We start from the raw sequence: 13,872 nt of genomic DNA, 5'->3' as shown, positions 1-13,872 counted from the left end.
AAAATAAAAAAAGACAATCACTTCCGGGTTAAAACCAAACCTGACCTCCCCTGACGCAACTCTGACACAACTCACATGTGTCAAATTCAACAAGCCGGTATATAATTACAGAAGTTATTGATTAAATCGTGTCAGTGCACCAGGTAGTTGTTTCTTTTTACTTAAAAAATGGCCGATTCACCAGCAACTGCCGATCAATCCGGGGCAGGGGAAGGTGCTTTGCCCAAAGTGAAAAGTGAGAAGGAACTGGCAAAGGAGCAAAAGAAGGCAGAAAAGTTGGCTAAGTTCGAGGAAAAAAAGAAGAAGAAAGCTGAGGAGGAAGCACAGAAGAAAGCAAAGGAAGCAGATGTAAGATTATGTTTAAATTGTCATTATAGATCTCTATCTATATATACTGCTAGTCGCCAACAATTAGCATTACAAGCAGGTGCGTGTCAGTGCTAGGAAATTAAGGAAGAAGTGTATAGGAGATAAAAGTAATACATAATGTATTTGTGAGACATAGAAACAAAGGTGATAGTGTTAGTTAAAAGAAGGAATATACAGATTAAAGGTTAAAAACAGCCAACCTGCTTAGAAACTGTGGTCTAGTTTGGTCACCCCCAGCCTAAACTGGTCCAGGGTAGGTGCCTGTACAATATTGGCTGGTAGAGAGTTCCATAGGACAATAGTGGCTGGATAGAAGGAGAATTTATAGTAGTTGCTTGGAGTAGGGATTTGTCTGAATGAAAGAGGGTGCAAATGTCTAGTGAGCCGGGTCGGAGGAGTGACATAGGGAGGCATTGGTACAGCAACCAGTCTGTTGACAATTTTATAGAACATCAGTAGCCGGGAGTCATACCTTCTGTTCTCAAGTGAACGCCACCCTAATTTGTCTAGCATGTGTGTGACACTGTTGTGATATGAGTAATCATTTGTAACCCATCGAGCGGCCCTGCGTTGGACCATCTCGATCTTGTTTATGTTGTGTTGTGTGTGTGGGCTCCACACTGAGCTACTATACTCAAGTTGTGGGCGGACCAGGGTTTTGAAGGCAAATTCTCTAATGCGTGGGTGTTTTATGGGAATGTTTCGTTTGATGAAGTTTAGTGTTTGACTGGCTGTTGCAGTAACCTGGTTTATGTGTTTATTCCAGCTGAGGTCAGATGTGATGCTAACACCCAAGTATTTAGCATCACTAACTGTTTCTAGAATATGACCGTGGAGTGTGTAAGTGGATTTGTAGGGACGTTTTGACCTGGTGATGTTCATAACCGTACACTTGGAAGGATTAAATTCCATATCCCAAGTGTGTTCCCATTTTTGTAGCCGATCTAGATCTTCTTGCAGGGTATTTTGTTCAGTGGGATTGTTGACCGTGATGTAGACAGCAGTGTCATCAGCAAATAACCGGACCTGTGACACTATGTTTTCTGGCAGATCGTTTATGTAGAGCAAGAAGAGGAGAGGGCCGAGAACAGAGCCCTGGGGGACACCTGATGTGACTGGAACCTCGTCTGAATTGTCACCATTTACCAAGACAGACTGAAGTCGACCTATAAGGAAAGATTTGACCCATTGTAATGTACTATCTTGGATGCCGTGTTGGTGCAGTTTGTAGAGTAACTTCATGTGATTGACCTTGTCGAACGCTTTCGAGAAATCCAGGAGTATTAGATCTGTTTGTTGACCATGAATAAGGTTCCTGGATAAGTCCTCTACAAGTCCTATGAGCTGTGTCTCGCATGACAGTTTTGACCTAAAGCCATGCTGGAGATGGAAAAGAATGTTGTTGACCTGGAAGTGTTTGGTGATGTTTGAGGCGACGATATGTTCCATGACTTTGCAAAGAACACATGTCAGTGAAATCGGCCTGTAGTTAGCAGGGTTACTTTTGTCGCCTTTTTTGAAAAGGGGGGTGACGTTCGCCTTGATCCAGTCGGAGGGGACCGTGCCTGTGTCTAGAGATTTTTGAAAGATTCTGGTAACCAAGGGGGCAATTTGTACGCTTAGATTTTTAAGGACAATAGGCTTGATATTGTCAGGGCCGCAAGCTTTGCCAGTCTGCAAGTTGGACAGAAGCTTTTGGACACCACTTACACTTATGGAGATTTCGGGCATTTTGGAGTATTTTGTCTTAGGGGTGTTTCTAAACAGGGTTTGGGCTTTCATTAAACAGAGTTGACCTAATTTTAGAGGATTCATTGGGGTGAAGACGGACTGAAATTGGCGATTGAGGAAGTTTGCTTGACCCTTGCTATCAGTGATAAGATTATCATTTTCCAGTAGAGGAGCGATACCTTGGGTATCCTGTTTAGCATTTTTGATTGTGGAGAAGAGCTTCTTACGGGAGAAATTTTGACCTATGTGGGGGGTGTCTGGATCACCGGACTGCGCTTCGAGTACGTATTCAAGGTAACTGTTGTGGGCCTGATTTATTTTATTTTTAACCTGATTTCTGAGTTTTCTATACTGTTGTTTGACCTTGGGACTGCCAGTTTTCTGTTTAACATACAATTTATTTCTTTTTCTTATTTGTCTTAGGATACTTTGGGTGATCCAGGGAAGAGAGGGTTTTGATCCTAACCTCTTTGAGGGAATAAAGAGGTTTGATCCCTCTCGGAGAAGGTCCTTGAATTCAGTCCATAGCTCTTCGATGGACTTAGATTGGTAATTTGTGAACATGGTAGGGGACCTAGAAACAATGTATTGTTGAAAGTTGACCCAATTTGCTTTATGGAATAGGTGTACAGTGCGGGGCTTTTGTTTTGTAGATCATGGAAAAGGCATGGAAACACCGAATTCCACTTTTCACCGTTTTACAACCGAATTCCACTTTTCACCGAATTACAACTGAGTACCGAATATCATTACCGAATTACACTATACTTCAACCAAAATTAACTGACATGTTTTTATTTAACTTAATAGTAAACTACATTTTTTAGGGTTGCGTCATAGTTTTGTTAATTGTGTCATGTTTCAGCTTTTTAGCTCACCTGAGCGATAGCTCGGGGTGAGCTATTGTGATCACTCTGCATCCGGCGTCCGTCCGTCTGTCTGTCTGTAAACAATTTGTAAACATCTTCTTCTACTAAACCATTGAGCCAATTTCAACTTAATTTCATGTGGAGCATCCCTAGGTCATGGGACAAAAGAATTGTTAAAAAAAATTTGATCACATAACCAAGATGGCCGCCATGACCATATATGGTAAAAACCTTAAAAAATCTTCTTGTCAGAAACCGCTCATCAGATTTTCAAAAAATTTCACAGGGATGACCTTTGAAGGCTCCCCTGAAAAAGTTGTTCAAAGAAATTTGATTCGTCAAAAAACATGGCCGCAGGAGCTCGTTGAACTTTGCATGTTTATTCGTTTTTGCCTATTTTGTGAAAACTTTCAAAAATCTTCCACATTTTTTGTCCGATCCTTTCCAAATTTGCACAGTGTCTTTATATCAATGAGGACACGAACCCTACAAAAAAATGAGCATTATTGGTCCGTGAAGTACAGAATTACCTCCCCTTGAATTGAGAAAATGGTGTTTATGCAATAAAGTCCAAATTTTTCATCCCATTCTTTCCAAACTTGAAAGGATTTAGCATGGTTCAAACAAGGGAAACAACTACGGTTTATGCATGTTCTTTTTATTACAGATTTGCCTCCCTTTAATTCATTCAAAATCTCATTTTACAGCAGAGATCCCAAATCTGACCTGTAAATGAGCCCCATATTTACTGCCAGTGCTAGGTTACCTTTTCCCATTTGATCATTCTTAAGTATTGGTCTTGTATGCTGCTACTGCTTCTGCTACTGCTACTGCTACTACTACTACTACTACTACTTCTACTACTACTACTACTACTACTACTACTACTACTTCTACTACTACTACTTCTACTACTACTACTACTGCTACTACTTCTACTACTACTACCACTACTACTTCTACTACTACTACACTACTACTACTACTACTACTACTACTACTACTACTACTACTACTACTACTACTACTACTACTTCTACTACTACTACTACTACTACTACTACTACTTCTACTACTATACTTACTACTTCTACTACTACTACTAGTACTACGACTTATATTACTAGACTACCAGCCACCACCACCACCACCACCACCACCGCACCCACCACACACACCACCGAACACCACCGAACCACCACCACGTCTACTATTACGACTTGCTACTTACTACTTGCTAACTACTACTACTAGCTTTTAAACCACTACTCTACTACTACTACTACTACTACTACTACTACTACTACTACTACTACTACTACTACTACTACTACTTCTACTACCACTACTACTACTACTACTACTTCTACTACTACTACTACTACTACTTCTACTACTACTACTACTAATACTACTACTACTACTACTACTACTACAACTACTATTACTACTACTACTACTACTACTACTACTACTACTACACCACCACCACCACCACCACCACCACCATTCACAGTGACAAAAAACGTATTCACACAATGGCTGCTACTACAACTTATAGCCCATATAGGGGGGCATGCATGTTTTACAAACAGCCCTTGTTTCTATGGGATTTTAACCACAACTGTTCATGTTTATCTCCGACACATATTTTTAGGTCACCTGTCATGAAGTGACACGGTGAGCTTATGTGATCGTGTGATGTCCGGCGTTTGTTGTGCATGCCTGCGTGTGTCCATGCGTCTGTCCGTCAACAATTTGTTTGTGTATACAGTAGAGGTCACAGTTTGCATCCAATCTTGATGAAATTTGGTCAAAATGTTTATCTTGATGGAATCCGGTTTGGGATTGTATTTGGGTCATCTGGGGTCAAAAACAAGGTCACTAGGTCAAATAATAGAACAACCTTCTGTAGACAATAGAGGTCACAGTTTTCATCCAATCTTTATGAAATTTGGTCAGAATGTTTATCTTGATGAAATCTTGGTTGGGATTTTATTTGTGTCATCTGGGGTCAAAAACTAGGTCACTAGGTCAAATAATAGAAAAACCTTGTGTAGACATTAGAGATCACAGTTTTCATCCAACCTTTATGAAATTTGGTCAGAATTCTTGATGAAATCTGGGTGGGATTGTATTTGGGTCATCTGGGGTAAAAATCTAGGTCAAATAAATAGAAAAACCTTGTGTTGACAATAGAGGTCACAGTTTTCATCCAATATTTATGAACTGTGGTCAGAATGTTTATCTTGATGAAATCTGGATTGGGATTGTATTTGGGTCATCTAGAGTCAGGAACTAGGTCAGTAGGTCAAATCATAGAAAAACATTGTGTAGACAATAGAGGTCATAGTTTTCATCTGATCTTAATGAGTCAGGTGAGCGATTCAGGGCCATCATGGCCCTCTTGTAATCTTTTAAGACGACAGTTGGAAAAGGTGAAATGTGCACATATCTTAAAACCAAATTCCACTTAAAATATTTAATTGATTCTTTTATCACAAAATGCTCAACATGTCGATTTTAATTTGATAAGAGCCTAAAGATGATAAAGAATTGCTAAGTAATTACCCAATTACACATTTTATATTTAATTGAGGACCGAATTACACTTTCACCGAATTCCAGTCCACTCCCATATTTACCCAAGAAATGAATTACACATTCAGTTTGGTGTGCGATTTGAAGGTGTAATTCAGGTAGTTGAAAGTTATAAATGGAGTAACGGAAAAAGCAATAATAGTAAAAAGCAAATGGATATTAATAATATTACATACTTTATTATAAATGAATTAAGCATCATCATCAACAAAAGCATACAAATTATATGAAATAAAAGAGGGAAATGTAAATGAACACGTACACAAAAATATTTAATGAACTTAAATGTAATAGAGTTATCCTTAATCACAATGTTTTCAATTGCTAAACATGTCGGAATTAATTTAAAAAGTGAATATAGATTACCGAATTACACATTCGTGAACTTATCGGGTAAATGTAATACTATGGAAACTGCTGTTAAATTGTATAGCACTTCCGAAGGTTAACATAACATGTAAGATGTAAAAGGTTTAAATAGTTTGACAATGTATGTAACAAGTGAACATTTACATGTACTTCAAGATTAAAATAGCATGAAATATGTGTAAGCGTAAATCCATTGTATAATTTTCTGATATCATACATATAATTTTTTGAAATTATACATTGCAAATTCTAAAATAAATAAGAAAACATTGTAAAATGTTATCTAAGCACCTATTACGTATTGAATAACAGTTTTTACTTGAAAACTTACCACCACGTATTGCATAACAGTTTTTACTTGAAAAGTTATCACCACGTGTTAACACGTGACACACAAGAGATTCGCGGCGTACTTGTCAAGCAAAAGCAAGCTTAGTCCTCCTTTTTTCTTTTGATGGTAGTAGTCTTAGCATTGACCTTTCGCTTGAGCTGATTAGGTTTTTTACCATGAGTCTTTGGTGCGACTATGGTTGTTTGTGTGTCAGTTGAGGTTATGAGACCTTTCGAATCTAAAAGAGTCGTCCGAAACCTCTTGTAGTGTTTGTCTCTCTGTCCGTCCGTCATAGAAATCCAATCAGATTTTGAAACTTTGAATGACTGGAACATTTCAGACAGTCTGTATTCTCCAGTGCCCAGCAGTGCACTCTTTAAGTCCCGATATTGTCGGTTAACTATGGATCGTAGCGTATCCACTAGTTCAGTCAAGGGCTTTGTCTTCCAGTCAATTGACTGTTTCAGAACATGATTTATTGACTCACAATTGTTGTTTATCTAGTTGTCATCCACCAAATCCAAACGGTTCGGTCTATTTACAAACTCTCTTAACTGGGGCTTCAGTTTTGATTTGAAATAATCAAGAAATTTGCTGGATACACCTGTCAACTGCTGTTCCAGACGGTGGCATCGGTGATCAAAGCAGATGTCGTCATATGCATGTATGATGCCATCATCACCGTAAATTGTATCTAAAATTTCATTCCTCAACTGTTTGTTGATGGCATCGTCGGTTAGTCGATGTTTAGTGTTTTGGCGTAAATGACGTGTGCAAAGCACATGCGTACTGTCGTGAAATACTGTCTTGGAGGCTTTGACTATTGACCTCTCGTCATCTGACCCAATTACAAGTCGATCAAGTTTTGTGTTTGTCGAGTCCAGTTTTGTCTTGAGATGAGATAGAAAATGAGAAAATGTTTCAAAGTCGCTATTGTCGCGAAGAAACATGGGACCTATGAAAATTGGTGGTTGGTCAGTCTGTGGCCGGGTTACAGAAACTTGTTTAAAGCAAGTTACTGTTATGTGCAAGTCGCAAAGGTTGAATGTTTTGTCTATCCTCAAAACCGATTTTCCAGTGCAGCAGATATTGTTTATATCCGTCAGCTGTTCGTCTGTATAAAGAACGACGAATGGTGTCTTTCCGTTCGTCCTGATGACCGAGCGAACAAAATCATCACTATAAGAAACCAGGTTTTCCAAAACGACTATTTGATTAACCTGTTTTTTTCTATGCCCTTGTCCATCTTGTCTGGCTGTATTGTTCACATATTTCTTTATGTCTTGTATCTGAGCGATACTTTTCGGTCTGGTAACCTCGTCATATTTTGACTGTAGCGCTTCGTAAATTTGTTGGGGATGCATTTTGGGCAATAAGTCCCGAACATCGTCAAGTACATAGTCAGGAGTTCTTAAGAATTCTGTTTTTTGTACCGAATTTCCATGTGCAGTCAGCCTAGGAAAGGTTCCGATATACTCAACAATAGCATACGAACTTTCTATACCGCCTTCACCTAGCCAAGTGACTCTCTTTTTGTAATTCGCGCCTGAATATTCATACGAGCTATATTGTTTTGTAAATTAATTTTATGTTTTCCTTATGTAAGAACCCACCTAAAATAATTAAATTGAAATAAAACTAGAATTAAATCACGTTTCAACATTTTCACGTGCAAAAATATAGAACCACACCTACCCCACGTGCTGAAGCGTCCAATCGTCACGGATGAATGATTTTAACGTGAGCTTGCATAGAACATAGTCATATGATCCTATGTAAAATGTTAAATCAATATCTGCCCCCCCTGAAAGTTTTAAAATTGAGCACTTGATTGCCTGCATTTTGGGCCATTTTATGGCTATTTTAGTGGTCAACCAGACACTTAAATGTGAGCATTTGTGTGTGTATTTTATGAATTTTAGCTTTTTAACTAACAAAAGATCAATGGAACAAGCTTTTTATTACTTTTGTAAAATTTTAACTTTATATGTGATGAACAAAACGTCAAAATATTTTACTGCTTTTTGACCGATTCCAATATGCGCCATTTCATTGTCGTTGTTGTAATGCGTTAAGGGAGATAATGAACCGACGTCTTTGCTAAGTAGCAAATGGGAGCAAACGTACCGAAAAGACATGCACATTTCGAAAAATCAAATTGCCGATTTTCCAAATCAAGTTTTCAACCAGCCAAAATCTGATTTCAAAAGGCCTATTTGGCCGGCAGCCGGCTCTTATTGAGAACCCTGCCCTGTCTGTTGGTTTGTGTGTTTGTTTGTTCATTTGTTTGCCCCAACTTTAACATTTGCAATAACTTTTGCAATATTGAAGATAGCAACTTGATATTTGGCATGCATGTGTATCTCATGAAGCTGCACATTTTGAGTGGTGAAAGGTTAAGGTCAAAGGTCAAATATATAGCTTCAAAGCGGCGCAAAAGGGGACATAGTGTTTCTGACAAACACATATCTTGTTGAGTATGTTCTTTACATGTTCCAGTTTTTGTGTCACATATTTAAACATGTACTTCATTATTGTCCAAAACAGATTTGAATATTGTTTTCTTAATTGTCAGAATAAAAATTAGCCACATCAAGTAAAAATGAATTTTGTTTGTCCAGAAATTCAATAATTTTACCAATCTGAACATGATTTATGACTCCTCCTGCACCACATGGAAGGTGATTATTCATTGCAAAACAAACATGCACATGCACAGAATGTGGTGGAATATTTTACCATAATGCAGTCTACCTTTGGCAGATCTTAACTTAGAATTGAGATGCTGGTCAGTGACATTTTATTTCCTTACTAATAATCTGTTTGCAGGGTGAAAGTAAGAAAAAGAAACCTGAGCCAAAAGAAAAAGCTGTTGTAAAGTATGAGAGTAATACACCTGATGGAGAGAAGAAAGGTATTCATGTTGTGTTATCATTCCGCATTATATGAACTGAATTGGAATTTAAGTGCCTCTAACTTTTCGGACATACAGATTTTTGTCCATAATTAAAGACTCTTAATTTTCGGACAGTCAATTTTACAGTGATATTTTAAGAGATTTTGGTCCTGTTTTTGCTTATCTGATGACCCCTCGATAATGTGTTTTTGCAATCAGATTGAAGTCATAAAAACTGGCAGATTAAAGCCGGAAGGGAATGCCCCATTACATTTGCATTATTGTGTAACAGATGATAAACAATGTTTTTTTCAAACAGCGTTGAAATGATACTGATTAAGAAAGCTATAAGTTTAATGTTTTTATATTTTAATGAATAATTTCAGGTAATAGATTGCAAAGATGTGAAGTTGTATTTATTTTATTGCAAAGACAGAAGAGTGTACAACAATCAAATTATTGCATGTTGATTCATTGTTTTTATTTCAATTTAATAATTGACAAACAAGCATAACACACATTCTCTAAATTTTCTGACACCTATATTTTTTTGTACTTTTTTGGGATACACATTTTTTAAATTAATTTTAAGTGTCTGAACACTTAGAGTAGTTACGGTAATTCATATTGGTGGGCAGTGCTATTTTTTGCCAAATTGAAGCTGATTTCAACCCCATTCTCAATCTCATAATGTATACAATTTCTGAAATGGATGTCTTAAATTTAGAATTTAAGATTTCACACACACACACAAACAAATCTTTTTTTTAAATAAATGTAAACGTTTAGTTCATCTTCCTGTTAAGCTGTAATAGAAACAAAAATTGTATTCTCTATTTTAAAGCATTTTTGGGGAAAAAACAACATTTTTTTCCCCAATATTGTCAATTTGACTGTGTGATTTTATAGCTCCACTGGATAGAGGCCAGCAGGGCTTATGTCATGGTCCTGTGTCTGTCGTGCGTGCGTCCGTGCTTTTACTTTTTCTTTAAACATCTTCTTCTCCTAAACTACAAGTCCAATTCTGATAGAACTTCTCACAAATGTTCCTGGGGTGAACCTCTTTCAAATGTTCAAATTATGCCCCGGGGGTCAATAAATTGAACATATGTAAAGCCTATTTTGTGCAAACTTTAAAAATATTTCTGTCCATAACCATTGGGCCTAGTGCTGCCACATTTGGTATGTAGTGACATCTAATAGTCCTCTACCAAATTTGTTCAAATTATGCCCCTGGGGTCAAATTTGACCCTGCCCCCGGGGTCACACAAATGAACATATGCTTATATAAAGCCTTTTTTGTGCAAACTTTTAAACTCTACATGTCCATAACGGTAGGGCCTAGGGCTACCAAATTCGGTATGTTGTGACATCTAATAGTTCTCTACTAAGTTTGTTCAAATTATGCCCCTGGGGTCAAATTTGACCCTGCCCCGGGGGTCACAAAAATGAACATACGCTTAAATAAGGCCTATTTTGTGCAAACTTTAAAAATCTACTTGTCCATAACCGTATGGCATAGGGCTACTAAATTTGGTATGTAGTGACATCTAATAGTCCTCTACCAAGTTTGTTCAAATTTGACCCTGCCCCTGGGTCACAAAAATGAACATATGCTTATATAAAGCCTATTTTGTGCAAACTTTTTAAATCTTTCTGTCCATAACCGTAGGGCCTAGGGCTACCAAATTTGGTATGTAGTGACGTCTCATAGTTCTCTACTTAGTTTGTGCAAATTATGCCCCTGGGGTCAAATTTGACCCTGCCCCAGTGGTAACAAAAATGAACATACTCTTAAATAAGGCCTATTTTGTGCAAACTTTGAAAATCTACTTGTCCATAACCTTATGGCATAGGGCTACCAAATTTGGTATGTAGTGACATCTAATAGTCCTCTACCAAGTTTGTTCAAATTAAGCCCCTGGGATCAACTTTGACCGTTCCCCATGGGTCACAAAATTGAACCTATGCTTATATAAATCCTATTTTGTGCAAACTTTAAAAATGTTCTTGTCTGTAACCATTGGGCCTATTTCTACCAAATTTGGTATGTATTAAAATCTTTCTCTACCAAGTTTTTTCAAATTATGCCCCTGTCCCGGGGGTCACAAAAATGAACATATGCTTACCGGTAAATAAGGCCTATTTTGTGCAAACTTTAAAAATCTTCTTGTTCATAATTATAGAGCATAGGGCTACTAAATTTGGTATGTAGTGATGTCTAATAGTCCTCTACCAAATTTGTTCAAATTATTCCCCTGGGCTCAAATTTGACCCTGTTCCATGGGTCACAAGACTGAACATATGCTTATATAAAGCCTATTTTGTGCAAACTTTAAAAATCTTCCTGTCCATAACCATTGGGCCTAGGGCTACCAAATTTGGTATGTAGTGATGTCTTATAGTTCTCTACCAAGTTTGTTCAAATTATGCCCCTGGGGCCAAATTTATTTATAAAAATGCTCACCCTTCCAACTTTAAGCGCCCAGTGGGACGAGGGATAGAAAGAGAAAGTCACATGCTTGAGTACATTTCAACCCATGCGCATTGCACGCTTTTTTCGCATAAAAACAGTGGAGCGATACAGGGCCATCATGGCCCTCTTGTTTCCCACTCCAAAGGGCTCGCCCTATTTCCAAAATGTTAGAAAAAAGCACTGTTAGGTTTTGTTTTTTCCCATCAAATGAGAAAATTTTATGTTTACATATAAATACAAAATTGTTGCTTGCCCTGGAAACTTGGACTTCTGTTAATGTTAATTCTAGTTTTTTCATTTGATAATCATTTTCAAATATTACCGGTAAATGTCAACCCTTACCCAGATATTACGTACATTCTAGACACATCATGCCCAATGCCTGAGGCCTACAGTCCTTCCTACGTGGAAGCTGCCTGGTACAAGTGGTGGGTCAAGCAGCAGTTCTTCAAACCTGAATATAATGTACGTAGTATTTAAGGAGTTCACATTGTTGGGCCATCATTTTTAAATGAGCTTTGTTCACCTCCGTTTATCACGGGCGCCACCTCTTTTTTGAAGTGCATTAAGAAATGAGCCTATGCAACTTCAGATGTGGCGCTCAGGCCCGGATGTACTGTAATTTCATTTTAAATGGCTATAACGGTTTATATGTTTTTAGCTCACCTGTCACGAAGTGACATGGTGAGCTTCAGGGGTCTAGCTAGGCTCAAAATTTAGGGAGAAGTCACTTCTTTGGGAGAAATGGTACATTTGCGTCATAGATCTTAGTTTTACGTATATTTTGCAGCAACTTAACGGATAAGTGGTTTCTGTTCAACGTGCAATCAACTCTTCACTCGTTTTATACAATAAGACATGTTAAGTGTATAAAACCAACATTTTTCTTATATTATTAATTGTTGATTATGATTGTACTTTTAATTATTTTTTCCTGAACAGGTGTATCAAATAAACTTCAATTGTAACAAGCCAGTAATGTTTAGAATCTTTTTACTTCCTTGTTAATTTTAAGCAATTCAACATTAAATCAAATTCATATTTTGTCACAAATATTTGTTTTAAATTTAAAATTCATTTAAAATCTCATTTTACAGTAGAGATTCCAAATCTGACCTGTAAATGAGCCCCATATTTATTGCCAGTGCTAGGTTACATCTTCCCATTTGATTATTCCTTAGTATTATTTTAATGGGCCATTTAACATTGCTGAAGCATAGTTATTGGTAGCCAGCACAAGGCAATTAATCAAGGCATCGTCTATTAACAATTTCAAGAAGTGTAATAGCTCCAGACTGTTCTTTTTAATGGTCAACTTTGCATGACCTGTACATGGGGCAACTTATGGCTGAGAATCCTTCTGTGTCCAATTCTCCACATCAAATTGATTTTAATCAGTCAATTTCTGGCACAAAGTAAATCATAAAAGGGAGGAGAAGTCACTTCGCCTTCATGAAATTAATGTGCGAAGTTAAGATTAATTTGGCGAAAAAATCGCCCACTCGCGAGACCCCTGGAGCTTATGTGACCATGTGATGTCCGGCATCCAAATGTGTGTGCGTGTGTGCATCCGTCCATCCGTCTGTCAACAATTTGTTTGTGTAGACAGTAGAGGTCACAGTTTTCATCCAATTTTTATGAAATTTGGTCAGAATGTTCTTGATGAAATCTGGGTTGGGATTGTATTTGGGTCATCTGGGTTAAAAAACTAGGTCACATGGTCAAAAACTAGGTCACATAATAGGTCAAATAATAGAAAAACTTTCTGTAGACAATAGAGGTCGCAGTTTTCATCCAATCTTTATGAAATTTGGTCAGAATGTTTATCTTGATGAAATCTGGGTTGGGATTGTATTTGGGTCATCTGGGGTCAAAAGCTAGGTCACTAGGTCAAAAACTAGGTCAAATAATAGAAATACCTGGTGTAGACAGTAGAGGTCACAGTTTTCATCCAGTCTTTATGAAATTTGGTCAGAATGTTTATCTTGATGAAATCTTGTTTGGGATTGTATTTGGGTCATCTGGGGTCAAAAACTAGGTCAAATAGTAGAAAAACCTTGTGTAGACAGTAGAGGTCACAGTTTTCATTCAATCTTTATGAAATTTAGTCAGAATGTTATCTTGATAAAATCTGGGTTGGGATTGTATTTGGGTCATCTGAGGTCAAAAACTAGGTCACTAGGTCGAAAACTAGGTCAAATAATAGAAAAGCCTTGTGTAGACAATCAAG

The 13,872-nt window shown here is 37.5% G+C and overlaps 1 protein-coding gene and 1 long non-coding RNA gene across 2 annotated transcripts in view; both read left to right on the top strand.

The window, feature by feature from the left end:
- The first annotated feature begins 18 nt into the window (after nucleotides 1-18).
- LOC127874334 (valine--tRNA ligase-like) overlaps nucleotides 19-13,872 on the top strand; it is a 51,963-nt gene continuing 38,109 nt past the window's right edge. The window contains exons 1-3 of the mRNA XM_052418580.1: nucleotides 19-348; nucleotides 9,100-9,184; nucleotides 12,007-12,107. Of these exons, the coding sequence (XP_052274540.1) occupies nucleotides 169-348; nucleotides 9,100-9,184; nucleotides 12,007-12,107 (366 nt within the window). The 5' untranslated portion in view covers nucleotides 19-168. The remainder of the gene's footprint in view (nucleotides 349-9,099; nucleotides 9,185-12,006; nucleotides 12,108-13,872) is intronic.
- Nucleotides 556-2,644, top strand: LOC127874343 (uncharacterized). The gene is made up of 2 exons (XR_008046827.1): nucleotides 556-2,394; nucleotides 2,524-2,644. It is a non-coding gene; the product is annotated as an uncharacterized LOC127874343 (long non-coding RNA).

Source organism: Dreissena polymorpha, chromosome 3 (genome assembly GCF_020536995.1).
Source record: "Dreissena polymorpha isolate Duluth1 chromosome 3, UMN_Dpol_1.0, whole genome shotgun sequence".
Taxonomy (NCBI): domain Eukaryota; kingdom Metazoa; phylum Mollusca; class Bivalvia; order Myida; family Dreissenidae; genus Dreissena; species Dreissena polymorpha.
The sequence above is the reverse complement of the archived record's forward strand: the minus strand, read 5'-3'. Positions and strand labels throughout refer to the sequence as shown.